At 38.8% G+C, this 25,929-nt stretch overlaps 3 protein-coding genes and 1 pseudogene across 6 annotated transcripts; 2 read left to right on the top strand and 2 right to left on the bottom strand.

The window, feature by feature from the left end:
• Nucleotides 1–905: 905 nt before the first annotated feature.
• On the top strand, nucleotides 906–8,621 carry LOC137713311 (uncharacterized). Of its 3 annotated transcripts, none has more exons than XM_068453532.2 (16): nucleotides 906–1,260; nucleotides 1,882–2,270; nucleotides 2,416–2,641; nucleotides 2,772–3,014; nucleotides 3,184–3,299; nucleotides 3,455–3,553; nucleotides 3,663–3,750; nucleotides 4,341–4,570; nucleotides 5,540–5,724; nucleotides 5,817–6,016; nucleotides 6,543–6,875; nucleotides 6,996–7,097; nucleotides 7,280–7,577; nucleotides 7,722–7,870; nucleotides 7,943–8,227; nucleotides 8,315–8,621. In XM_068453532.2, exons 2-16 carry the CDS (start codon nucleotides 1,972–1,974, stop codon nucleotides 8,522–8,524), a joined length of 3,063 nt encoding a protein of 1,020 aa, XP_068309633.1. In that variant the 5' UTR covers nucleotides 906–1,260; nucleotides 1,882–1,971; the 3' UTR covers nucleotides 8,525–8,621. The 3 variants fall into 3 exon arrangements, with proteins under 3 accessions (XP_068309633.1, XP_068310117.1, XP_068309028.1); XM_068454016.2 differs by having other exon boundaries at nucleotides 912–1,260; nucleotides 1,882–2,025; XM_068452927.2 differs by having other exon boundaries at nucleotides 1,153–1,293.
• Nucleotides 8,622–8,779: 158 nt separating this feature from the next.
• HO2 (heme oxygenase 2) lies at nucleotides 8,780–11,008 on the bottom strand. Its single transcript, XM_068455051.2, has 5 exons — nucleotides 10,380–11,008; nucleotides 10,046–10,269; nucleotides 9,636–9,743; nucleotides 9,396–9,531; nucleotides 8,780–9,291 (listed from the first exon to the last, which is right to left on the bottom strand). The coding sequence occupies exons 1-4, from the start codon at nucleotides 10,945–10,947 to the stop codon at nucleotides 9,430–9,432; spliced, it is 1,002 nt and encodes a 333-aa protein (XP_068311152.1). The 5' UTR covers nucleotides 10,948–11,008; the 3' UTR covers nucleotides 8,780–9,291; nucleotides 9,396–9,429.
• Nucleotides 11,009–11,421: 413 nt separating this feature from the next.
• LOC137711529 (uncharacterized) lies at nucleotides 11,422–17,731 on the bottom strand. 2 transcript variants are annotated; one of them, XR_011065219.2, is made up of 10 exons: nucleotides 16,795–17,731; nucleotides 15,302–16,459; nucleotides 14,011–15,150; nucleotides 13,874–13,915; nucleotides 13,599–13,638; nucleotides 12,848–12,932; nucleotides 12,657–12,740; nucleotides 12,419–12,520; nucleotides 12,239–12,337; nucleotides 11,422–12,034 (listed from the first exon to the last, which is right to left on the bottom strand). XR_011065219.2 is itself a non-coding variant. In XM_068451051.2 (10 exons), the coding sequence occupies exons 1-10, from the start codon at nucleotides 17,548–17,550 to the stop codon at nucleotides 11,924–11,926; spliced, it is 3,654 nt and encodes a 1,217-aa protein (XP_068307152.1). In that variant the 5' UTR covers nucleotides 17,551–17,731; the 3' UTR covers nucleotides 11,422–11,923. The 2 variants fall into 2 exon arrangements, 1 of the variants encoding a protein (XP_068307152.1); XM_068451051.2 differs by having other exon boundaries at nucleotides 13,562–13,638.
• A 5,310-nt stretch (nucleotides 17,732–23,041) lies between these two features.
• On the top strand, nucleotides 23,042–24,685 carry LOC137715812 (patatin-like protein 2; annotated as a pseudogene).
• The last annotated feature ends 1,244 nt before the right edge of the window (nucleotides 24,686–25,929 follow it).

A 25,929-nucleotide genomic window follows, 5' to 3' on the forward strand; every position in this document is an offset into this window, starting at 1 on the left:
CTATATAAAAATAGTGTAAAGTCAATGGGAAGCAGTTGTTTAGGAGAGTGGAGGAAAAAACTCTGGTGGGAGAAAAATTACGAGTGCCAAGAGAAAGTAAGTTAATAGTATCTATGCTTTATGCTTTATGTCACACATGATTAATAAATCTTCCAAGGTAAACCAAAAATGAACAAGTGAGCTCAATCTAGCTACCCACTCAAATATGCGTGGAACAAATCAAAGACAAGAGAGGAAGAAAGGCTGCTTACAAACTATGATTTTTGTTTTATGGATTAAAATAAAGAAGAACACTGCATCTTGTCAAGGAAATTTTTTTATTTTTTTTTTCTAACTTACTAAGTTACAAACCATATTTATAAATAGGAAAAATTAGTATCTGGTTCCTAATTACTAATGTTTATTGATTAAAACCTTATCATTTTTCAGATTTTGATCGAAGTCCTAGCATTAATGTATTAATCAATTTACATGTCAGTTACATAATTTTTTAAAATAAAAATTAGTAATTGATTTAGGATTGTAATACTCACATCCTTATTAAACTCCTAATCAATTTTCAATTCAAAACATTTCCAAAAAAAAAAAAAAAAGCCAAATTAGTAATTGTCAGAAAATTAGTAATTTTCAATTGATTTAAGATCGAAGTAATTGTTAACCACGGTAGATAAATTCATGCTACCAGTAGAACAGTCCTTGGTGGACAATAGAGCCAAATTCCGAATGGGTTTCGTGTCAATCGAATCAAGACTAGAAGACATCAAATTGGGCTCAAGTAAAAAATAGAGCAAAAATATCTCAAAAGGTCCATAAAAACAAACACCAAAACATAAGCCCAACCCACCATCACAAGCCCAATAACGGCCTAAACGACTCTGCAACGAAAGCAAGGGCACGAGGGAAATGTGGAAGAAAACGGAAAACGCAAGCAAAATGCAGAGAGAGAGAGAGAGAGAGAGAGAGAGAGAGAGCCCAAATGATTGAATTCAAGGATTCAACGGTCGTTGGCGTGAGAGTCTGGCCGGTGCGGTTTGGCGCAAAAATAAAAAGAGAATATGCCGTTGAAATAATGCTTTTGTGTCCTCGCAGACGTTCTTAAATGCCAAGTCGGTTGAGTCGAGTCTCTCAGAATCATAGAAAAAGATACCCGGGATTCCCAACTACTTGCAATACCCATATTCCCTCTCCACCTCCTCTCTCTCTCTCTCTAGAAAAGTTTTAATCTTGAGAGGTCTCCGAGCATTCTTGGATCAATTTCTGGTGGGTGTTTCCGGCGTCCGACGGTGGTTTCTGGTAATTTTGTGATTAATTTAGTTTGATTGTTATTTGCTTCTGTGCTTTCTGCAATGGTTTGCTTTTCGTTTTGGGTTTCCTGGAATTTTGGAATCAAACCCTAGTGCCTAATACTCTGTATGGTTTCTGTTTTTCTGCTTCAAATCTGGGTTGCTCGCGTATTGGTGTCTGCTTTGTTAGTTTCTTCTGAGTAACTTTACGGTGTCGTTTGAGCTCTTTGCATTTTGGGCGATGTGACAAGCTTTGTTATTAGTTTTAATGAATTGGGTTACTTCTAATTATTTTCAAAAGTATTGATTTTTAGTTCAAACTTGGTGGTATGGTTGATAGAAATTTTTGTATCGATGTTAACTTGCATTGCAGACAATATTATCAGCTTGGAACTAGTTCTTTTTGTGCATTTGTATAAGATGAGAGACCGAAAGATGTTAGTAGAAACGAGGATAATCTGTCTTGCCCAGATCACTTCACACGTTTATTATCTGGGTTTCTTTTTGTTCTACGTAAAACAATATGAAACATTCGTAATTTGCTTATTTTGATCCACTTATTGACTTCTGTTTTTTTATAATCTGTCTTTGTGCTCAGGAAATCGGAGTTGGTCTACGTGGTGATTCTGGCAATTACGACTGTAGTGTGGTTTATTTGTAATAACTTGAAGGAGTGCGTGTACATTCGATGGGGTCGGATGTGCAGTCCGTTGGTTTTCTAGATACCTTAAAAATGGAGAGGGTTAGGACAATTCTAACCCATACATATCCTTATCCGCATGAACATTCCCGTCATGCCGTAATTGCTGTTGTTGTCGGCTGCCTCTTTTTTATCTCATCCGACAACATCAACAACCTTATAGAAAAGTTAGACAACAATATTAAATGGTGGTCTATGTATGCATGCTTGCTGGGTTTCTTCTATTTCTTTTCGTCCCCATTTATAGGGAAGACTATCAAACCGAGCTATTCAAATTTCAGTAGGTGGTAAGTACATGTCTCTGTATCCTATCAATGTGAGTACATTTGCACTGTCTCACATTCGTACACCTGTACTCATACAGTGTATATAAGTTTGCATGGAAGCGTTAAGAGTCGAAACAAGTTTTAAATTTGTGAATTGCTTTTGTAGGTATATACTCTGGATTCTAGTTGCGGCTGTCTATCATCTTCCTAGTTTTCAATCAATGGGAGTTGATATGAGGATGAATCTGTCTTTGGGCTTTAATGTATTTGTCACTTCTGTTTTGTTTCTTCTTTTCTTCCACATTATATTCATTGGCCTTTGGTACATTGGTCTCGTGTCGCGTGTTGCTGGAAGGAGGCCAGCAATTTTGACCATTCTCCAAAATTGTGCTGTAAGTTACAGTAACACCATCTCTACTCATGATTTTATGTTTACTCAGGATGTAGTACAGGAGAACCTTAAATGCTTATGCATCAATATATTATCTTTGGGTATTATATTCATGCATTTTGTTCATGTAGGTTCTTAGCGTAGCCTGCTGTGTGTTTTATAGTCATTGTGGCAACCGTGCTATTCTGAGAGATAGACAACTGGTGCGACGAAACTCTTGGTTTAATTTCTGGAAGAAAGATGAGAGGAACACATGGCTTTCGAAGTTCCTCCGAATGAATGAGTTGAAAGATCAGGTCTGCTCATCTTGGTTTGCTCCAGTTGGATCTGCAAGTGATTATCCACTTTTGTCCAAATGGGTCATTTATGGTGAGGTACATGTAGAACAAGAAAAGGTCCCCTCCCTTCCGCAAACCACCACCCCCCCACCCCCCCCCCCCCCCCCCCCCCCCAAAAAAAAAAATAAAAAACACTTTTACTGTTTGCTTCTTCTTTTTCTGTTATTATTATGTTTATATACTTATTAATGTTTTAATTTCTCAGTTAGCATGCAATGGTGCATGTACTGGTTCATCGGATGAAATCTCCCCATTATACTCATTATGGGCCACATTCATAGGCCTCTACATTGCTAATTATGTAGTGGAGAGATCAACAGGGTAAGTGGTGATTGTAAAACAGATTAAAAAATGAAACTAATGGAAAATGAGGAAAATATGTAACAAAAATTTTGTTAGATGGAATGATTTATGGCCGTATGCCTTTCAATTCTTTTTATAATTGCCTCATGCTCATTTGCTTCTTAAATAAATAGGTGGGCTCTTACTCACCCCCTGTCTGTTGAAGAACGTCAGAAGTCGAAGAAGAAGCAAATGAAGCCAGATTTTTTGGATATGGTTCCTTGGTATTCAGGGTATATGCTTTCTCTGTGTATCTATGTCTCTCCTCTCTCTTCTTTCCCTTCCCTTCTATTCTCGTGCACAGGAGGAGCTGTGCTCACTTTGCTGATGTTTGTATTGCAGAACATCAGCTGATTTATTCAAGACTGTCTTTGACCTCTTGGTATCAGTAACCGTCTTTGTCGGCCGCTTTGACATGCGTATGATGCAGGTAATCTCATAGCTTCATGTTCTGTATTCTAGCTTAGCCTTGAGATTATCCTCTCAAAATTTTGAATGCCTATCATGCACTTGAATCATTTCATTTTTCCAATATACATGGTAGCATTCAAGAATTTTTTTTTCATTGTTTTACTTTTCCAGAGAAACCATTTTTTCCATTTACTATTTTAATTTGTATGCTTCTGTGACTTCCCTTATATATATACACATATTATATATATATACACATATTATATATATATATATTACAAATAGTGTCTAATTGGTCAGAAGTTTCTTGTTCACAGTAGTGTCTCTATATATTCCTTGTTGTCAGTAGTATCTCTATGGTACGCTATTGTATGGTTGTCTTTTATAAGTCTAATTAATTAATAAATAGAAAGAAGAAAAATGTTTGTTTGATTATCGGTTGATCGTGAAACATATATTCTAATTTCAAAAATTGATCTCTTGTTTTCTTTGGTTGAAATGAGCTGTCTTTTTATTTGTCAATATTTACTTTGTTTTGAAATTTCTTCTGTAATTTAAATAAGGGCCATGATATAGTGACATATTTATGTTTCCCTCTCCACTGATCAGGCAGCTATGGACAAGGTCCATGATGGAGCCAAACAAAAGGATCTTTTATTTGATAACTTTGCCAAGAAGGATGATTTATGGTTTGACTTCATGGCTGATACTGGCGATGGTGGAAACTCATCTTATTCTGTGGCTCGGCTCCTTGCTCAACCTTCCATTAATATTAACAGAGATGATTCCATGCTGAAGTTACCACGTGGAGACTTGCTCCTTATTGGAGGGGATCTTGCGTAAGTTGACATTCTTATTTGTGATTAACATATGGCATCATTGGCATGGCCGATCAGTTATTAACTTATTATATAGATTTTTGTTTCATCGTAAATTATAAGTGATGATTTGTGAGCTTCTTTATGAGGCTTAAATGATTACTCTAAAGTAGTTCATCAGTAGTGTATTCTTGACATGGTATGAAATGAAATTAATTAATTTTTGAGTCTCAAATTTCCAAACCCTTATAGACCAAATATCTGTTTACGTTTAAAAGTGCTAGAAAAAATCCAAATGTTGTTTGACTGGAATTTGTAGTTAAGATTTCAGATTTGGTGGCTATTTCTTTTTGTTATAGACCTTTACGGAAGGTAGTTCTCTTCAATGACTACTCCTGGAACCGGATTGATCTGAGATTGAATATCCCTGTTGTAAGTGTAACTAGAGTTTTGTGGACTACGTAAACCGATGTTTGAGGTGGGAAATGTGAATTTCATCAGAAACTTTGATGAGCAATCACTATGACGAAACCACCACTAACAACCCTATTGCCCTCAATGCTGTCTGCATCATACGTTGCCCTGCCCTGGTCCAACATTGACTTTTCATTGCCACCATTTTCTCTGCTTACACCATTTCACTGACCAGTTGAACATTGGTTAGCTGCTCAGCTGGTGCTGTCTACTTTATTCCCTGCTTGAGAGAAAGTCCGTGTTGGAACCTTGGTTAAGATAATGTTAATTACCTAAATACATGAATATGCCCATGATGTTTCATTTGAAGATTCCATTAAAGTTTTGCCGATGTTTTTCATCCTTTCCCTTCGTATGCATATGCCAATCATGTTTTATTTGGACCTTTGTTTGCACTTCAACCTTTCATTCCATTGGTTTTTTTGTTTTGTGTAGGCATTTTAATATAAAAGCATACCTGATAATGATAGTTTATCATGTTAAATATCTAATAATCTGTGAATTTGATATGTTTAGGTATCCTAATCCATCATCTTTCACGTATGAAAGGCGCCTCTTTTGTCCTTTTGAGTATGCTCTCCAGCCTCCTCCATGGTCTAAACAAGAGCATATAGCTGTAGATAAGCCTGAACTACCTCGTGGCGTGTCTGAACTGAAGAAATATGATGGACCTCAGTGTTTTGTCATTCCTGGAAACCATGGTTCGCTTTACTTCTTAGCATGAACGTCTTTGTAAAACCTATAATGTTAATATGGTTTAGTACATATTCTTTGTTTCTTTATGGAATTACAGATTGGTTTGATGGACTTCAAACATTCATGAGGTATATATGCCATAAAAACTGGTTGGGTGGGTGGTTTATGCCTCAAAAGAAGAGTTATTTCGCTCTTCAACTCCCTAAAAGATGGTGGGTATTTGGTTTTGATCTCGCACTCCATGGTGATATTGATGTGTACCAGTTCAAATTCTTTACAGAACTTATTAAGAACAAGGTATTTCTTATTTTTCTTTTGCTTTTTAATTTCAATATGGTTTACTTAAAGTGGCACCCATAGCTTATCAAGTTGTGCTGCATTTTGTGAGTTGTTTCTTTTGTCCTTTGCCTTTTCTTTTAACTTTTTGGAGATGTAAATAGAAGGATCCAATTTTTGTACGCACGGCTTTTTTAATTGTTTCTATGGTTAACATTACACAAGCCATATGTTGGTTGAGGATGAGACTGGTGCTTTTGTTTTTCTAATAGTGAACTGGAGAGTATTCACACTAGACTTGCTATGAGTTCCTATATATTGTCCCCTGTTTATAAAAGTAGAAATGTCGTATATTATGTCTTAGAATTGAGAGTTTCACCAATGTTATAGCTACGCCTGTGCTTGATGCATGTAAACGTACATAAACTATGTATATGCTTACCAGGGACACTGTTGAGCTTTTTACTGTTTGCTTATTTCTAATTTTTCAAGTTCCAAAAATTTTCTGATCGTAGTTAACATTCCCATCTCATCATGTTTCTTTCAGGTTAGAGATGGGGACTCTGTAATCATTATGACGCATGAACCAAATTGGCTTCTTGATTGGTACTGGAATGATGTTTCTGGAAAGAATGTTGCGCACCTGATATGCGATTATTTAAAAGGGAGATGTAAGCTTCGAGTGGCTGGAGATTTGCATCATTATATGCGTCATTCATTTATTAAAACAGATGGCCCAGTTCCCGTGCAACATTTAATTGTAAATGGTTGCGGTGGGGCTTTTCTACATCCCACTCACACTTTTAGTAATTTTAAGAAATTTTGTGGAGTTTCTTATGAGACCAAGGCTGCTTATCCTTCATTTGAAGATTCAAGCAGGGTTAGTTTCGGTTTTTAATTTATTATGAGACCAAGATTGTCAATAAAAATTCACATTTATATTTATTTCCTCCAAATTCTTAGTCCTAATGTGTGTTTCTTGTTCTGTTTTCTCTTTCAGATTGCTCTGGGAAATATTTTAAAGTTTCGAAAGAAGAACTGGCAATTTGATTTTATTGGTGGAATTATATACTTCATATTGGTTTGTTCTATGTTCCCACAGGTAAGTCGTTGATTGATTCTTCGCTGTTATTGAAATACCTTGTGCCTTACCAATCTTTGTTAAACTAGTGTTTTTCCTTCCTTGGAGCTTGCAAAATTGTTTTTATGTTTGCTTATCCAGTGATGGGATCGTACTCTGTTATTGTGACATGAAAATTGTAATTTTCCTTTTTGTTTTTGTAGTGTAAGCTTGGTCATATCCTGCGAGAAGATTCATTTTCTGGTCACGTGGGGTCTTTCTTTCAAACAGTGTGGAATGCTTTTATGTACATGCTGGCACGCTCTTATGTATCTTTAGCAGGTGCCTTGCTGCTGCTAATTGTAGCAGTTACATTTGTCCCCTCTAAGGTATCTCGGAAGAAACGATTGATGATTGGAGTTCTTCATGTGTCTGCGCACCTGGCTGCAGCTCTAGTTCTTATGTTACTGTTGGAACTGGGTGTTGAGATGTGCATCCAGCATAAACTACTGGGAACTTCAGGTGAGCTTTATATTCTCTGTTATTTTCTGTCCTTATCTGTTGTATTTGTTCATCTGATCACTTTTAATTATCCGATAATTGTTACCATTATGAAAATCATGTTCTTGGATCTTGTATGCTGTATGATGTACTTTTTACTTTCAGGCTATCATACTTTATATCAGTGGTACCGATCGGTGGAGAGTGAGCACTTTCCAGATCCAACTGGCCTTCGAGCTCGTATAGAACAATGGACTTTTGGCCTTTATCCAGCATGCATCAAGTATTTCATGTCTGCATTTGATGTTCCAGAGGTATGGAAAACTCTTTGCAAACTCGGTATTCCTTTTCTTTGTTATATATTGACGATGAAGTAATATCATCAGGTTATGGCTGTCACCCGAAACAATATATGCAAGAATGGGATGGAATCACTATCTAGAGCTGGTGGTGTCATATATTATGCTTCCGTGTTCCTCTATTTCTGGGTCTTCTCGACTCCAGTAGTTTCTTTGGTGTTTGGAAGTTATTTATACATCTGCATTAATTGGCTTCACATACACTTCGATGAAGCCTTTTCCTCTCTCCGAATTGCAAATTACAAGTCTTTCACCCGATTCCACATCAACAGTGACGGCGATCTTGAAGTTTACACTCTTGCGGTCGATAAGGTAAGAAAGCAATGCTCAATGCTGGTTCTCTTTCCGATAACATATTCAGGCCTTTTAAAAATTAACATCCAAAATTAAAACATGCAGGTCCCCAAAAAATGGAAGCTAGACCCTGAATGGGATCGGGAGCCAAAACAGCCGGAACAGATGAGCCACCTTAGAGAATTTCCGAGCAAATGGAGTGCGTCAGCTGGTCAACAAGATCCGTTAAATACAGTTAAAATCGTTGATCAGTTTGTTATTCGACAAACAGATAAAACTGATGTTGGAGCAAGTGATGCATCAGTAGTTAGCTGATCTGCGCTTTGCTCTATTTGTAATATTATTGTAGCTTCCTTCGTTTAGATAGCAATGAATGAAAAGCAATAGGAAAAAAAATTTGTTTGTGGTGTGATATTTTGCATCCTAAATTTTTTACCTGCCCGATTTGCACAGAAACTTGGTCATGCGCATCGGTTCCGGATTGATTCGTGTCGTCCACGCCATGAACACAGATTCTTAGGTACAACGATCGGCAATAAATCCCCTTGTTTACACCCGGAACGAGAGATGTAGATACAAAAAGATATATTACTGGTTACACGGCAGAATGTCTCATCTACAACGGAGATTTAGGGTTCAAAGTCTCCCTACTTTGAAGGCCAAGGAGGGCAAAGGAAGTGCATTTACAAGATCCAATCTTCTAAACACAATGAAATTTACAAGAACAAAAAGTTCCGCTGAAAAATACGAAAAAATGGATAAAAAAGCTGGAGGATTTTAAAAAAAAAATATGAATCAACAAAAAATTTAAATAGAAAAAAATTGATTTTCTGAACTTAAGTGGTTAACTATGTACAATTCAATCTGATGAGAGTCTGATGAACCAAATTAATGGGTGAAACTGAAGAATGCAGTTGATGGTTTGCATGCATGAAACTCTCATACGACGTCCCTCTGAGTGTTCTCTCCACATCTTCCCAGTCCTCGACTTGTTTCGACACCGGCGTTGTATGTATCTTAACCTGACGGCTCTTGAGCTCCCTGTGTGATAACCTTAGGAAGTCTTGAACCTCATCCAGTTTCTGCAAAACCAAATTTTTAGTTGACAAGATGTTGAATAATAAAGAATCTGTTAATTTCAGAGGAATTCAGAACAGGAGGGTAAAGAACTGTCTTCCAGGTGTACCAATAAGTGAGATCCCGAGCATTTTGATTTCAGATTACTTGAGCTCCAAGATGATCAAACGAACTATCTGCCCCAAATACCGAAATGATTTTGTTGTTTCTTTTAAGCATTTGTTTTTGTCGTCTCGCGTCCAGTGCTGTAGTCACAAAACAAAAATTTCCACCTTCTAAGTACTAGCAAGAACTCAACACAATTGAAAACTCAACCAAAGTGAGAACAAATAGTTTCTCGGGCATTAACCTCTCCGAGCTTGTTGAGCTTCTCACGAACACCTTTCAATAACTCCTGCACGTCCTCTTTCCATGCGCAAAATGCCAACTCCCTTCCTTCCAGCAACTTCTCAGATACCTAAAATTCACCAATCCCAGTTTCCAGAAGGCAAAAGTAGCTACTAGTCAGTTGATTTGGTCCTGGCAAAAACACTCAAAAATACCTCATTTTTCCACACAAAGATAAAAAATATCATGCTTTAACGAAAGAGACTGAAAGAAGTTGCAACAACTTGGAGTCCTACTCTACATCAATGCAATGTACTCTAGAATTTACGCAAATTCACCAACACCGCCTCAGAATTCGGAACAATCAACATAAAATTCAAGACTTTGAATCCTATGGGCAAAGATTGGAAGTACCGAAAAATCGAAAAGTACCTGTCTTCCAATGACCTGCCCACCAGCTATATGTGAAAAGTAGATGTTGTAGAAGTGGCAGAGGAACAATGGGGCAGACTCCTCTGCCAGCCCCTCCAAATACTTAGCATATGAAACTCCTGGATTACTGGGTTCTGGAATCACATTGCCCCGCTGCTTAAACCATTCGAGATCTTCCGAGAGACTCTCCGATCTCTCCAATCCAGTCTTCCTAAAATATGCATCTAGATTGAAGAAAAATAAAATACCCAATTAATTTGTAATTAAAATTCCCAATTAATTTGAAGAAAAAAAAGACTGTAACTTGATGAAATGAAATCAGCCATAAACTCACAAGCGACGTCGTTCGATTCATCGACAATGCGCTCGACGGTGTCGAAGACGAGCTTGCTGTCCACCAAGTACTTGATAAACCCTTCCAAGCTCGGCCGCCAAGTCTCCGTTTCACCCCTGTCGCCGTCGGCATCCGATTCCGAGGTGTTGTCCTCGACGGGGGCATTATCGTCATTTTCACCATCACCGTCATCGTTATCAGAAGAGGAATTGTTACTGTTGATGTTCAATTTCTTGCCGTTGATGTTGCGGAGCTTCATGGCGACGAACCTCATCTCCTCAGTGATGCCTTTGCTCTCCCCTGGGTACTGCTTCCGGTACCTCATCCTCCTCCTCACCACGGGCGGCGCCGTACCGTTGTTCGCCGTCGAAATGGGCGGCGGAGAAAGAGACATGGAAGCGGCGGCGCTCGAGTCGGAGCAGCGGAGCGGCGGGGCTCGACGACGAAACTTTCTGGTTGAAATTGCTGAGGCATTCGACGAATGGGGGTGTGGAAAGACGAAATTAGCGATTGATGGTGAGACGGTTTTCTCCATGAACGACATCGTTGCGCATTGCATAATTTGCATTGCAGAAGATAATGGTGTTACAAACAGTGTCACGAGCACCCTTTATAACCCATCCCAACCTATATATCTACCAACTCATCCCAACCTTAAAATGAGGAGATTCTAGCCGTGAGGCGGTATTTCAAATTAATCATGTATCAGGAGAATGACGTATCAATTGTTAGTAAGTTTGTCTCTTCTAAGGGGGTAAGAAATAAATTGATTAAGAACTCGCTGATATTAAGATTCGAACTTAAAACTTTTCACTTACAAGTGAAGAAGAATAATACTACACTGTAACACTATTCATAATTTACTTTCGATGCAGGCACCACCGTACATGATAAATGACCTTAATTATCGATAACTCACAAGGGGCACAATAATCGTAATTTCACAAGAACAAATAGTTGAGTTTTGGATAATCACAAGAAGAAATAAACCTTGAAAAAGAAAATCAAGTATGAAAGTTGAGAGAATAGTCTGAGTTGAGAGTTTCTTTTCCAATCGGAATAATTACTTGTCTAAGTAAACCAGACAAACAATTGCAACTTTTATTCATTTCGTTTCGTATAAATCAAATCTTCACTAACAGGGAGTTTTACATGGATATGATATCATACAACTGCTTTGTTTATGGTGCTATTCTACAAAAAATAAAACAATGCTAATGGGTACAGTCAAGAACGGCAGCGATTCCGGAGAATGTACAAAACAATCTGCCGTCTTTCCGCTTCTGTCGGATGGCAATTGCAGTTTCACGTAACAAGTCCGCTTACGGGTTGGAGCGGATTGGTTTCTGTTATACATACAGGATACCTGACTTTAACTCTCATGTGTCAAAAATATGCTTTTTGGTTCCGCTTCCGCCCAGGCGTGACTTGCGGTGACCTGATCCCTGTTGGATCAGAAACCACCAGGGACGCCTGGTGGTGTTGGATTTGGACGATTCATGAACACAATTTCTGAGGCATGCTTTCTTTGCACTATTGCCTGTTCATTTCTGGCTTGCTTTCAGCTTCCGCAAAAACTGTAATATCTCTGTATATGAGGGATCGGTGCGGCTGAGTGGTTTGCATGAGTTTATGTGATCTGTTGAGTCTAATACCTGTCCCAAAGTTACAAAATTAATGCTGAAAATAAAAAGACATGTCGAGTATGGAACACTAACGAAATTAAGATATTCTAGTTCGTTATATATCATTTTTAGGGGATGACCTAATCGATTTATTTATTTGGTTTTAAGCAAGTTAGTCAACCCTAAACCTAATCATTCTTTAAGTGATCTATACTTGTTCACAATCATACTTACAACGAGATCACCAAATCCAGGATATGCTGATTCGATTGATACAATTTCCATCCGGAAGGCCCATCCGCCATAGCCTTCAACGATTGGAGTTACCTTGGTCTGCAAAAGGAGTCATTACATGATTAACAAGTTCACAAAGACGCAAATAGACACAAGCACAGCCTCACAACTTTAGACTACCTCACAGAAACTAAGGACTTGAAGCGTCCCCTTCTTGTGAAGGCGGCGGATATAGTCATTAAGCTCTACTAATCTTGGAGATCCACTTCTTAGCTCCCCTATCTAGGAAACATCAAGAGATAATTAAATAATTCTAGTAACATTAATACGACAAGATTTGCTGGTTGTAACATTGAGAACCAGCGATGTGATACTATTGGAATGGAAAACTTTGTGGTTGTAAAGATCATATACTAACAGTTGGTGCTGGGCGAAACACCAGTCCCATCCTCCAAGGCATGTCTGCAAGTTTGCTTCCAAAATGCGGGCAGCTATAGAAAACCTGAAGCCAGCATAAAACACAAGAGTTATCACATAAAGAGTAATAATACACAGGTGGGAGAAGAACTGCACTGTAAGTGAAATATTCAATTATAGAGAGGTGCATACAACTCCAGCGGTGTTTTTCACAAGGTTATCAATATTATCTGCTCTTGCTTTATGTAATATCTGCTTGACGACCAGACCTCCCATGCTGCAAACAAGAGGAAGCTAGTACATTATTTAAAATCATCTATAAAATATAATGTATAAAACCTTAGTAATAAACCGTTCATAAAAAAAAGAGAAAGATTGCATTAATTACTGCACTAAAATTTGAAGGGGGAAAAGGAAGACACTTTAAAAGACTATATCCTTTAGTTGTTAGACTGTCCACCACATTTGGTTTTTACCAGAAAGTTCATTTAAAAGAAAAAACATCCGCAGCACCTGCTCCCTTTACTTTCGTTTCGTTTTTCTTTTGGGATACAAAAAACTCTATGACAACACACAAGACCTCAAAGACATCCTTAAATTGGTCAAAGTTAGAACTCGAAATTGAAAAAACAAAGAGGAGTTTATTTTTATATGTGTGTGTGATGAGTGAAATATATATATATAGGGAATTGTTATTGGCACTCCAAAATTCTCATTCTCCACTCCAAACTTTCTATATTTGGAAAAAAAAAATACACTTGTGAGGAGTGTAGAATGAGATTTTTGGAGTGCTAATAACACTTTCCTATATATATATATATCTCTATCTTATGGCCACAGTGTGAGAAAACCGAAAATGGGACATCAGTGGGATAGATTGAAACACACAAGCAACACTGTACAGACCTGTGAGTCACGAAAACAACAGGTCGATTCCCAATACCTGCAGAAACAAGCTTCTCTAACAGCATTGAGCTAACTTCCTGCACAATCCAAAACAAAAGAAGACAATTGGAAACTGGAAGGAGCTAAAAACATCTCCATCAGCTAGACTCAAACATGAGTTGTTGGCGAAACCAAAGATCATTGCCTAAAATTAACTCATGCACAGATTCATATGTTCTACAAATCAATACACTCCCAAAGTCAATAGAATCTGAAGCACTAGCGCCCTTAACACCCTATAGAAACCAATTTTCATCAACCAAAAACACTAACCTGAAGAGGCAGGCTAGCACCAGACCACTGTGTTAAATTTGTCTGCATATAGCATTCAGATATAGAGTTAGATGCCAATGAGGGGGCCAGCCTATAAAAGAAATAATAAATTTATTACAACCATCACCAGACCAAACCTTGTATTTAAGGGTAAACATACGAGCTCGAGGGAAGTCAGATGAAAGCCATTCACCTGGCCAGAATGTACCTAGCTTTCCTGCTTCCTGGTCAATCTTCTCTACTAAGCCAGACTTGGTGGATGACTTGTCCTCGGATATGCGCCAAGTCTTATAAGGGCCTCCACGGAGGCCATGGACAAAAACAATATCCAGAAGAGGCTCCCTTGTGTCTGCACTACTTTGAGATCCATTCACAGAACTGGATATGTTAACATCATCTGAAATTCTGGTCACAGATTTATCCACACCCTCAACAGAAATTGCCTCATCCGAAGAGGATGCATCGCTTGGACTTGTGTCCTGGTCACCTTTTTCAGGGCAATTCCAATGGGGAAGTTCAGGATTGATTAAGAATATCATGTCATCATAACGGGGACAATTTTTGTTTCCGTTTGCAACGTCACCATTTGCAGAATCTTTATTAATTTGGCGACCACAAAATACATTTATGAGTGTTTTTCTAGCATAACTTTGAATTTTAAGATCACTACAACCTGAGATTTTACCGTTAGCGCAATCCTCGAGCCATTTACACCAAGTTTTATCTGCTATTATGACTCTCTGGACTTTTGGATGTATCGAGAGAATTGTTAACAGCCTAGCTGCATGCCTACGGATGTGAGCTGTAGGTGGAACTTGGACACTAGATGGACCATTACTATCTGGAATAGATGACTCTTTAGGAACAATTGAGGTTCGCTCTTGTGCCTCAAGCGTCTTAGAAGCATCATACGCTTCTATGGCAGCAAGTTTCTCATAATCATCACGTAACAAAAACCGTCTCAGCAAACTTAAGACTCCAAAATCTGTTAGTTTCTCCTGATATAAAGAATCGTCAGCACAAACTTCAGTCAGTGCTTTGATTCCCTTCAGAGTTGCCACTGCAGAATCTGCCGCATTAACCTTAGGCAAACTATCTTTCTCTAGAGTTTTAAATGGCCCGGAAAAAGGTTCAGCGGAAAGAAGATCTGCCAGTGGAAATGTATCAGTAGAATCAGTGGTTGTTCCTAGCTGATTTCCTGCTAGATTAACAACAGCTACCACTAACTGATTAGAAGTCTGTGCAGCTGAAAGCATGTTTGACTGATCAATTTGAGTCTGCAAAAGAAAAATTAAGGTTACTATGTACATTCTAAACAAAACTAGATGAGAGATATGAAACTTTAATTGGTTTAAGCATAATGCAAAATTGGAAGCAACCCTCTTAAAGGTACAAAAGAATTTGCAAACTGGAAATAAAAATGCTGACCTTCACTTTGACAGATCTAGCCTGAGGTGTTCCTTTAACTGATGATGCCTTTTTCTCAGTCAGAATTTCAGTAAGAAGAATAGCTAACCATCCCTGAGAAATGGGTACAGAGTATGGTCCATAATCTTCGAGAATGCGAGAAAGGATTTTTATCGCTGACAAACGTATAGTGTCAGAGGAAGATTTTCCAAACACCCAAGGAAGCAAAACAGCAGACCACCTTTGGCCTTCTTCAAGAGGTAAATGCAAGTCCCCAGAACAAAGCAATTCCAATGCCTTTGACAATGCTTCTTGCACATGATCATGCTTCATCGTCCGCTTCGCAGTGTCTCTCATCAGATGAAGACCCTTCTCCATCACAATCTTTTGTGCTTCAGGGCTCCTCTCAACAGAAATCAAGAATGCTGACAAAGCCACCCGAGCCAAAGGAATGTCTTCATTTTTAGTTGCCTGATAAACAGTAGAAAGAAGACTGGAACTCCAATCAGAAACTGAATCAATCAGGGGTAGTTTCTGATCCTCTAATAGCAAGCGAGCCACCAAACTTCCGTGCCATTTAACTGATCTCTCAGGCGCCATTAAAGCAGTCATGATAGCTTCCCCATCAGCATCCAGTTCCTGTATTCGCGATCTATTCACTTCCGATGCCATCGCCCAGTTAGCCAATGCCCAAGTAGCAAAAGGAACAGCAACATGTTGACAATTCAAATCATCCCAGAGGCCAGGAACAACAGCAGAAGACCGATTACTTTGTGCAATCGAACTTTCATGCGTATTTTGCAGGACAAGATTATGAGGAGTAACCCTTCCTGATCCCACCTCACTCGTTTCAACACTTCCCAGCTTCATAACTCTATTTGTTCTTGAAAGGCCTAAAACCGATGTACCCCCAAGAACCTTAATACCAATCCCCTTGATTCCAGTGTCCCCATCTTCGTCATCATTTTCACGTGACTCGTCCAAACACATGCCACCATCTTCAATAACTTGAATGGCAGCTGCTATATCCCGTGTTTCAGCATTCGCTGACAGGGATGGTTTAAAGGACACTTTTCCTAAACTATCACAGTTGGCTGTGACGATATCCATAATGGCAGCTACAAGCATGCTCCTGCCTTTCAGGTTTTCATAAACATCGAGTGAACTGCGTCTTGCACGCTGCTCGGACAGAAATTCCATTGATTATATTAAAACAAAACCAAACGCATCAACAAACTCGGTTATGAAGCTCGAGTGATTTTAATTAAAATGGGGCTCAAAGGATCCTACCGATACTCACTCACTGGAAATTGCCTCAAAGCATTTCCCTATTGAAAGTTATCGTCTTTATCATGTTGATCTCAGTTACTATTCTAGTGCTCCGAATTCACAATAGAAAGACAATGCCAACGTTCATAACGAAAAACGAACTCAATGCGCAAATGCTAAAGGCACAAAATTTTCCTAATTTGAAGAATTTAACGAAATTCAAGAGAAGAATGGAGAAATCTCACCTTCTTAGACGGCTGAGGCTGGCAGGAGAAAATGAACTTTAAGAGATTGGGAACGGCACCGGGCCTGCCGAGCACGGCGGCGGACACATTAGGATCGGCGATCAAGAAGGCCAGAGCTCTAGCCGACTCGGCCTGGGTCCCACAGCCATCTCTTGGGACCGCCACCGACTCGAGCAGCCAATCGACAACGACGCCACCTCCAGCCCCAACAAGGGCGGACCTTCGGCTGGCATTGGCAGCGGCGATATCGGCAAGGAGCGCGGCGACCCGGAGCTCGAAGCCGGAGCGGACCTCGTGGTTGGCAGAGGACAAGACGGAGCTGAGAGAGTGCAACAAAACGGAGGCGGCGACGCCGGTCTGTTTGGCGTGGTGGAGAAGCTTCCTAAATGACTCGGTGGAATTGAGGACGGCGTGTCGTACGCCGTCATATAGAGAATTTGACGACTTGTCGTCGGAGTCCGTCGAAACGAAGACGTACGAGGCGATCAGGGCGGAGGCGAGAGTGCCAGAGAGCGCGATGGCGGCGGTGCGAGGGAGAGAGGAAGAGAGAGGGATAGGATATAGAGGGTTTAAGCGGCGGCGGAGAACAGAAGGAGGATGCTGGACTTGATTGGAATTCTTGAGATTGCTGAGGGGCTCGTTGTGGTTTCTGGAAGCGGATGAGGAAAATAAAAGGGCGCGATTGTGATGACGGCGGTGGTGGGGGAAGAGGTGGTGGCAGTAGCGGCGGGTTGTGTAACAGAGGCGGAGCAACATTTGGGGAATTGGGAATTTGGGGATTGTGGGAAAATGATTATTTTAAGTTTGGGGGAAAAGAAAAGAAAACGGGGAGAAGAGAAGGGGAGTGAAGGTGGTGGCGTTGGGGAGGGAGGCTTTCCATGGCGGGAGGAAATTTGGCGATTTATACGGGGAACTCTTCAGTATAAAACAAGGGTCTACGGAGAGAGGAATTTTCTTGGGGGATATGCGAACCTCTGCCTCAAGTAACGGTATGGGCTGCTAAACTGGGCCTGATGGGCCTCGGCTACGCTTGGTTTTTCCTTTTTTTTTTTTTTTTGTCAGAATTTTCTCTTTATTTTCTTGAAGCCCAAGTTTATGCCCTTTGCTAAGTCAGAATTTTCACCTTGCAAAGGGAATTGTCTTTGGGAACTCCACCCGTAAAACATGAACATCAAATTGCAAAATTATTTTTTTATTTTATAAAATATATTTTATTATTATTAAATTTTCTATTTTTTAAAACCATTTTATGATTTTTTTTTAAATAAAATTTTAAAACCGACTTAATTTCGGAAGTTGGTGCTTATGACTGTTTCAAATCCAATGGGCGATAAACGCCACGTGCATAGCCGTTGGGGGTCTGGGTTTCTTTAACAACATCTGGGGAGCCCACAACAATAGATGTTGTCGATCCTTTCTCTCTAATGCGTGCGTAATACATACGCTTGACATAAAATACAACAAACGTGGTTCACGTTAGCCAAGCCAATTTGCAAAAAATTGGGCAGATCTTGCACAGGCATTTGGTCAAGCTTGACTTGGCCCACCACTTGCCTTTTGATTTTTGGGTCGCTAGAGCAACTTCTGAGGTTGAAGGGCAAAAATGAAAGGAACTCATTTATTTTATTTTATGTAGAAGTCATATGGATTTTGATTTCAATTTCGAAAAGAATACGAAGTCCATCAATCCCACGGATTATCGTTATGTAAGCTGAGAATAATATTGGTGTGGTTAGTAGCATGCATTAATCTATTTAAACATGACAAATACTTAGGTTTACCTTAAGAAAGATAATTATCATTTAATAGACGGTTTAAATAAATACACGGCTAACATTTATTGGACCGGTGACGCAGCTCAAACTATGTCTTGAGGGTAAGAGAGAATATGTCCTCACCCTAAGGAGCACCTTCATTTCCACCCTAATTGATATAGACCAATAATAAGTTTAAACCTGTCTTTTTCAATGAAAAAAAAAACCCAATAATTAAACAAGAAGATGAAAGTATCCTTCAATTGTTTTACCCAAAAAAAAAGTATCCTTCAATTACAACAGAATAATTCATTTGTTCCTTTTTTCCAAACCCCGAATTGAATTTAGGGTTTGGCTTACTTCAATAGTTTGATTTAAAACCAACATCTGACTGTTTTGGTTCCTTTTTAGGGCACGTGTTAGAGTCTAATTATTTACGAGCTAAGAGATGACATTCTTCACTCTTTAAAAAGAAGATTTTGAAGTCCTATTGGATAAAATTACATATTAACCTATGTGTCAACCTGATATTGTTGAATTGGCTACTGCTTACTGGCATATGTAACACCAATTGGTTGACAATGACATGGAATAAATTCAATCGCTTTTTCTGTTTGTTGAACTGAATTAATGAAACACGGCTGCATGACATTGAATAAATGAAATGTATAGTTGTGGTACAAAAATTTGATGTCTTGCTTATCAGAAATTGGCGGAGACTGAGGTATTTATAGATTATAGGGCCCACCATATGTGTAGGGTTTGTCATGCACGTGTCATTGTCTAATTCGCCAAGCCGTATCATTTATTGGATGGAGTAGAAAATAATTATCACGAAGATATTATTGAATAATAATATTTTGTAGAGTCTGGCTCTAACTGAATTTTGGTTGTGATTTTTTACTTGACTTTTTTGAGGGAGTGGTCTTCATTTAATTAAAGATAAGATTTGGTGATTAATCTTATCTTTAATATGTTTGACTTTTCTTGGGGAGCTTGATGAGATTGTAGTGAGTAGTTCAAGTTTTTTTTTTTTTTTTTTTGGTCGTCAAACAATAGATTTGTTATATTAGGAAGCCAACAGGGTTGAACCCACGCCCGTGGTGCACTTCTCTCCACCACCGTGGTAAAGGGCCACTTGCAAGCAGTTCAAGTCTTCAACAAAGTTGAATTGCGTGCGTAATAAATATGGCGTCACCAATTGAATAAGAGCATTATCGTCATTCGTTGGTAAAAATGTATGTATCAACTCTAAAAATTTTCGGATTATTTTTTGCTTTAGAATAGTTATTCCCAAATTTTATGTCAATAGTTATTCCCATTTATGCATGAGCATATATATAAAGGTAAGGTGATGCTAGAGAGACCAAATTTTGAAACTTAATTTTGTAAATTAAATGATATGGTTGTTGATAATTGGATTGTTACTTAAGTGTTGATTAATGTACTTATTTTACTATTGGGGCACACCATTTAGTTTATAAATTTGGTTTACCTTGCATTACCCTATAAATAAGCCCTTGAGGCACTACATGAACATTTACAAGTCAATGTTGCATGCAGGAGTATATTACATACGCAAGAGCCTCATCAAGCTGGACATTGGCTCCATAAAATTTGGTAGGAGATTCTGGTCATCGAAATGTATAATGCCACATGATCGGAATCGAGAAAAGTAATACGAACCATCTATTTATTTATTATAGTTTTTTGCTTAAAAAAAAAAGAAAAAAGAAAGAGGATAACTGGTGGCAAGCCATGATTATCCACCTATTCCAGGGGCCGGAAAAACTTACAGAGACATTTAAGCATTCCCCTGACCACAAGTCTGGGGGAGGCTGAAATAAAAATTCCTTATAGAGATTATTATACAGTGTTAAATAATATAAACAATTACTGATCATAAAGAAAAATTCCTTGAATTAGCTATGATGTAATTTGTGTGGAAATTTCTGTATAATTCTTCTGGAGTCAAGTATCTCTCTAATCGTATATGGGAGCTTGCCGGATTGTTGTGTAACGTTTGGTTACTCAATCTATAAAGACTAGAATTAATTGTCAGTCCCACCTATAATTAAAGAGTCAATTAAATATAGCTATACATTAGTTAATTCGCCTAATTTCTGAAGTTAAAGCTCGGCAATTCAGGGAGGTTGCATATTTCCTGGAAGATGGGTTACAAAGCAGAAACACGCATGCAGGAAAGTTCCAGTCTATAAATACCAAGACTACTTCTCTCAAAGCATAACTCAAAAATCTCTCTCTGTCTCTCTCTCTCTCTCTCTCATCTGATGGAAAGAAGCGGTAGCGTAGAGCGCCCCCCAGTCTTAGGAAAGATAGTCCGAGTTCTGAGTATCGATGGGGGCGGAATAAGAGGCCTCATTCCGGCATGACTAAAAACTGAGTTTGCTGCAGAATGAGTAAATGGAATGCGATACTGAATTATTGACTTGAAGTCTAATTAAATACAAATGCCAATAACTGAAAGCTAGAAAATAAAGCAACATCTAATCCCACAACTAACAACTCCTACTAATTTGGGATTCTCCTATGGAATAGGTAAAAGCAACATACTTCCTAACAAATAGGAATTTATTGAAAAACAAACAACTAAATATCTTAACACCCTCCCTTAAACTGAATGCCATCTACGCAATCAGTTTAAAAAGGAACTTGAACAAACTCCAAGTAATCCACGCAGCTTCTCAAATGCCTCCAGCTTTAGAGGTTTGGTCAGGATATCTGCAACTTGGTCTTCACTTCGACAATAAACCAAATCAATGGTTTTTTCAATTGTAAGATCACGAAGAAAATGATACCTCACATCTATATGTTTGCTTCTTCCATGTAAAATTGGATTCCTGGATAGTTTGATAATTGAACTATTATCACAATGAATCACAATAGGCCCATGTTGATAAAAATGTAACTCTTCAAGAATCCTTCCCAACCAAATTACTTGACATGTAGAAGTTGCTGCAGCTATGAACTTTGCTTCAGTTGTGGACAAAGTAACAACCTGTTGCTTCTTGGATGCCCATGATGTGGCACCTGAACCCATCATAAACACATGGCCGGATGTACTCCGCCTATCATCCAAATCACCAACATAATCGTTGTCAGTGAAACCAGTCAAAAGAGATCCTCTATTTTTCTTGTAGAAAATACCGAAATCCGTTGTTCCCTTCAAGTAACGAAACACTCTTTTAGCAGCTCTAAGATGCAGCTCCGTTGGTCTTTCCATATACCTGCTAATCAGACACACTGCATACATAATATCGGGCTCAGTGGCTGTCAAGTACATTAAACTTCCAACAATTTGTTTGAAGTAAGTACTATCAACCCTCTCTCCATCAAGATCACTTGTGAGCTTCAATCCCGGTTTAGTTGGAGTCCCAACTGGATTACAATTCTCCATGTGAAATGAGGACATCCGATAAAATTGGAAGATATGAAGCAGTTTTGTACTCTACAACGTGCATTCTCAGGGAATATCGGGGTTGGGGAGTGTCAGATTGGTATCAGAGCCTAACCCTGGTTGTGGTGTGCCGACAAGGACGTAGGGCCACTAAGGGGGGTGGATTGTGGCATCCCAGATCGCCCAGGGGAGTGATCCTTAAATGTATATTCTCATCCCTACCTAGCACGAGACCTTTTGGGAGCTCACTGGCTTCGGGTTCCGTAGGAACTCCGAAGTTAAGCGAGAAGGGGGCTAGAGCAATCTCATGATGGGTGACCCACTGGGAAGTTGCTCGTGAGTTCCCAAAAACAAAACCGTGAGGGAATGGTAAGCCCAAAGCGGACAATATCGTGCTACGGTGGTGGAGCGGGCCTGGGAAGTGATCCGCCCCGGGCCAGGATGTGACAATTTGGTATCAGAGCCTAACCCTGGTCGTGGTGTGCCGATGAGGACGTCGGGCCCCTAAGGGGGGGTGGATTGTGGCATCCCACATCGCCCAGGGGAGTGATCCTTAAATGTATATTCCCATCCCTACCTAGCACGAGGCCTTTTGGGAGCTCACTGGCTTCGGGTTCCATAGGAACTCCGAAGTTAAGCGAGAAGGGGGCTAGAGCAATCCCATGATGGGTGACCCACTAGGAAGTTGCTCGTGAGTTCCCAAAAACAAAACCGTGAGGGAATGGTAAGCCCAAAGCGGACAATATCGTACTACGGTGGTGGAGCGGGCCTGGGAAGTGATCCGCCCTGGGCCGGGATGTGACATGAAACCTCTCCAAAACCTCCTGAACATAGTTCTGTTGCCCAATAAAAAATCCAGTGGCTGTTTGTATTACTTCTATACCAAGAAAATATTTCATCTTTCCCAGATCAGTCATGTCAAATTCAGCTATCATAGAATTCTTAAAATCAACAAACATAGCCTCATCATTGCCCGTGAAAATGAGATCATCAACATATAAGCAAACTATCAGGATTTTACCTCTTTCTCCATACTTGATGAATAGAGTGTGCTCATATGGACATTTGCTGAAACATGCATTTTCAAAGTGTGCTTCTATACAACTGTACACGGCTTGAGGTGTCTATTTCAGTCTTATGTTCATTACCTTTTATCACATAACCAGGAGGTTGCTCAATGTAGACTTGCTCAAGTAGTTCACCATTAAGGAAGGCCGATTTCACATCAAGTTGGAAAACAGGCCAATTTTTCGTTATACGATAAAGATTATCAAAGCTCTAGCAGGACCAAAATACAAAGGAAAATATCTGCATGGCTTGATCAGAGAAAAACTGGGCAACAAAAAACTGCACGACACATTGACTAATGTTGTCATTCCCACGTTTGACATCAAGAATCTCCAGCCAACTGTCTTCTCCAACCATAGGGTACTTCACCTTCTTTATGATATATTCACTATTTCCAGATTTTTTAGTATATGCCAGAATTGTATGTGGAAGCACTGTAAAATTTGTTCATGTCCAAAAACTATTTAAGAAAATTACTTATATGGTTGTAATTTAATATGATATGCTTATTATTTTGATTGACACGTGAAAAGGAAGCCATTCTACGATGCCTTACTCTTTGACATATGCATTGCAACCTCAGCAGCACCAACTTATCTTCCAGCTCATTATTTTAAAACCAAGGATGTTGCAGGCAGAGATAAAGAATTCAACCTTATAGATGGTGGCGTGGCTGCAAATAATCCGATATGTATAATATTAGAGGAGGAGTTATATATATTGCCAGAGACTCTCAATCTACAACATTGCTTTTAAAAGTAAACTTAGCGTTTAGAATAACTTAAAATACTTTGTCTTGCAGACTTGCTATTTTTGAAATGACAAACGAAATAAAGAAGGAGAATCCAGACGTCTTTCCCGTGAAACCTGTGGACTATGAGAGATTTCTAGTGATATCATTAGGAATTGGCTCATCAAAAGCTGAACTGAAATACCATGCACGTTCTGCAGCAAAATTGAGCTTGTTGAATTGGTTAACCAGCGGTGGCTCCACCCCAATCATTGATGTTTTTAGTCAAGCAAGCACAGACATGGTTGATCTTCACCTTTCTGGAGTTTTCCAAGCCCTTCCTTCTGAAGAAAAAAAAAAAAAAAAAAAAACTATCTTAGAATTCAGGTACTAAACTTGTCATACGAAATGCATTTATAAATAGTGGGTATAAAAAAAAGCTGATCTCAAAAATGTGTTTGGTAAATACTTAAAAAGAACTTTTTTTCACAGTTTTGGATGAAAAAAATTGAAAACGTGAAGCAGCAAAAATGAGCTTATTCTCACAGCACAGCAAAAACAGTTTTGGCCAATTGATGATACCGTTCATGGGACCATATCTTCTGTGGATATAGCCACAAAGAAGAATTTGGCCAATCTTGTGAAAGTTGGTGAAAGGCTATTGAAACAACAAGTTTCTTGGGTTAATTTGGACAGCGGCAAATTTGAGGCTTCTAATCATGAGACAAATGCAGAGGCTCTTATAAGGTAGAACATTTATCGTTAAACTTGCAGATTTATTTATGTAAATGATGATCAGTGGGAAGTTGTAACTTAATTAACTATATAATTAACTATAATTTTCAGGTTTGCTAAACTACTAAAGAGAAGAGGAGTCGTCAAGCAGGGTCAACTAACGGGCATGCTGAAAATACTTACTGATTGATTGTTACCCTAAGACGATAACAAGTTGTAATTCTTTAAGTTATACTGTTTGGAAATGTAAATTACAATATATTATTGATAGTTCGAGGGTATGGGGGCAAATGGCCACCATATATACTTCACTCTCTTTCAATATTTGTTTGTGTTCGAATAAATCCTGTTGGGATATCACTGTAATAGATCTCTTTGTATTCGATATATTCACTCTTTTTGTTAATTTGTTGCTTGTTTGTTGGTTCCTCAATAAAATTAAGCTTTCATTTTAAAAACATGGACTACCGTCTATATGTGGATGCAAATTTCTTCATTCTTATTCTTGGACGAAAATGCACCTACAAAAACAATTAACACTTTAGGTCAAGGCTAAGAGCCTCACGCGCCCACGATGAATTGGGTGGGGGGGGGGACCTTGGCCGAAGAACCTCCGATGCCAAAGTTAGAATTTTTTAGGATAAAGTGTTTGGAGAATTTAGAGAATTTTACAAGAGGATTCCACTTAGGTTTTTGGAAAAAATGGAGTGGTATTGATAGGGGTGTGGCCGACCCCTTTTGGAGAGGTGGGAACTGGCCACATTTAGTGGTTTTAGGGTGTAATTATAATATCTTGCAATTAATTAGAAAATTGATTGATTAATTAGAAAATCAATTAATTAATTTAGGTAATTAATCCTATTTTGAATGAATATTTGGAGGTTACCTTGTGGGGGGATTTGATGAGGATGGATGAAATAGATTCTGAATAAATACCTATTTTGATCACTTTTGGCTCCACACTATAGTTCTTCATCATGTACGCAAGAGTATCAAAAATACGATTACAAGAAGCAGGCATCCTAGTCACGCAACATTACGTATATATTTGGAGGATATTAAACCGAATATGCAGAGTGAAATGATGAGATTTTGGGATTAATTTCCTGAACTCCCACATACAGCTTTTTCTTTCTTCTTCTTTTCTTTTTATTTATTTTTGAAATTTTCGAGCTTCCTTAATTCAGTGCAAATCACGGTAATCACCTCTTATTTTGTGGCAGAACACAGACCTTAAAGATATGGATTAGCGTGAAGTGGAAAAAATGGCATGAATACGATGTTTGTTGTAGTTTGGCTGCACATCAATTCAAAAAGCGTAGGTGTGTTATGTGGGTCCAAAATTGACATGCCATACTAAAGCTATGTTAACTCCAACAAGCCGAAAAATAAAAAACCTTGACTTTCGGGATATGCAACAACAAATAACC

Source organism: Pyrus communis, chromosome 15 (assembly GCF_041283825.1).
Source record: "Pyrus communis isolate YQ-2024b chromosome 15, ASM4128382v1, whole genome shotgun sequence".
Classification (NCBI taxonomy): domain Eukaryota; kingdom Viridiplantae; phylum Streptophyta; class Magnoliopsida; order Rosales; family Rosaceae; genus Pyrus; species Pyrus communis.

Excerpts from the sequence above, each read along its gene's own strand:
- LOC137713311 (XM_068453532.2), top strand. The coding sequence starts at position 1,972 with ATGGGGTCGGATGTGCAGTCCGTTGGTTTTCTAGATACCTTAAAAATG. Across the intron at positions 3,015-3,183 it reads AATGGGTCATTTATGGTGAG|TTAGCATGCAATGGTGCATG; the intron begins GTACATGTAGAA and ends TTAATTTCTCAG. Across the intron at positions 7,098-7,279 it reads TTTGTTCTATGTTCCCACAG|TGTAAGCTTGGTCATATCCT; the intron begins GTAAGTCGTTGA and ends TTGTTTTTGTAG.
- LOC137711529 (XM_068451051.2), bottom strand. The coding sequence starts at position 17,550 with ATGTTGCTCCGCCTCTGTTACACAACCCGCCGCTACTGCCACCACCTC. Across the intron at positions 13,639-13,873 it reads GTGCTAGCCTGCCTCTTCAG|GAAGTTAGCTCAATGCTGTT; the intron begins GTTAGTGTTTTT and ends TGGATTGTGCAG. Across the intron at positions 12,521-12,656 it reads TGTTTCGCCCAGCACCAACT|ATAGGGGAGCTAAGAAGTGG; the intron begins GTTAGTATATGA and ends GATGTTTCCTAG.
- HO2 (XM_068455051.2), bottom strand. The coding sequence starts at position 10,947 with ATGCAAATTATGCAATGCGCAACGATGTCGTTCATGGAGAAAACCGTC. Across the intron at positions 9,744-10,045 it reads GGCAGGTCATTGGAAGACAG|GTATCTGAGAAGTTGCTGGA; the intron begins GTACTTTTCGAT and ends GGTGAATTTTAG. Across the intron at positions 9,532-9,635 it reads AGCTCAACAAGCTCGGAGAG|CACTGGACGCGAGACGACAA; the intron begins GTTAATGCCCGA and ends TTGTGACTACAG.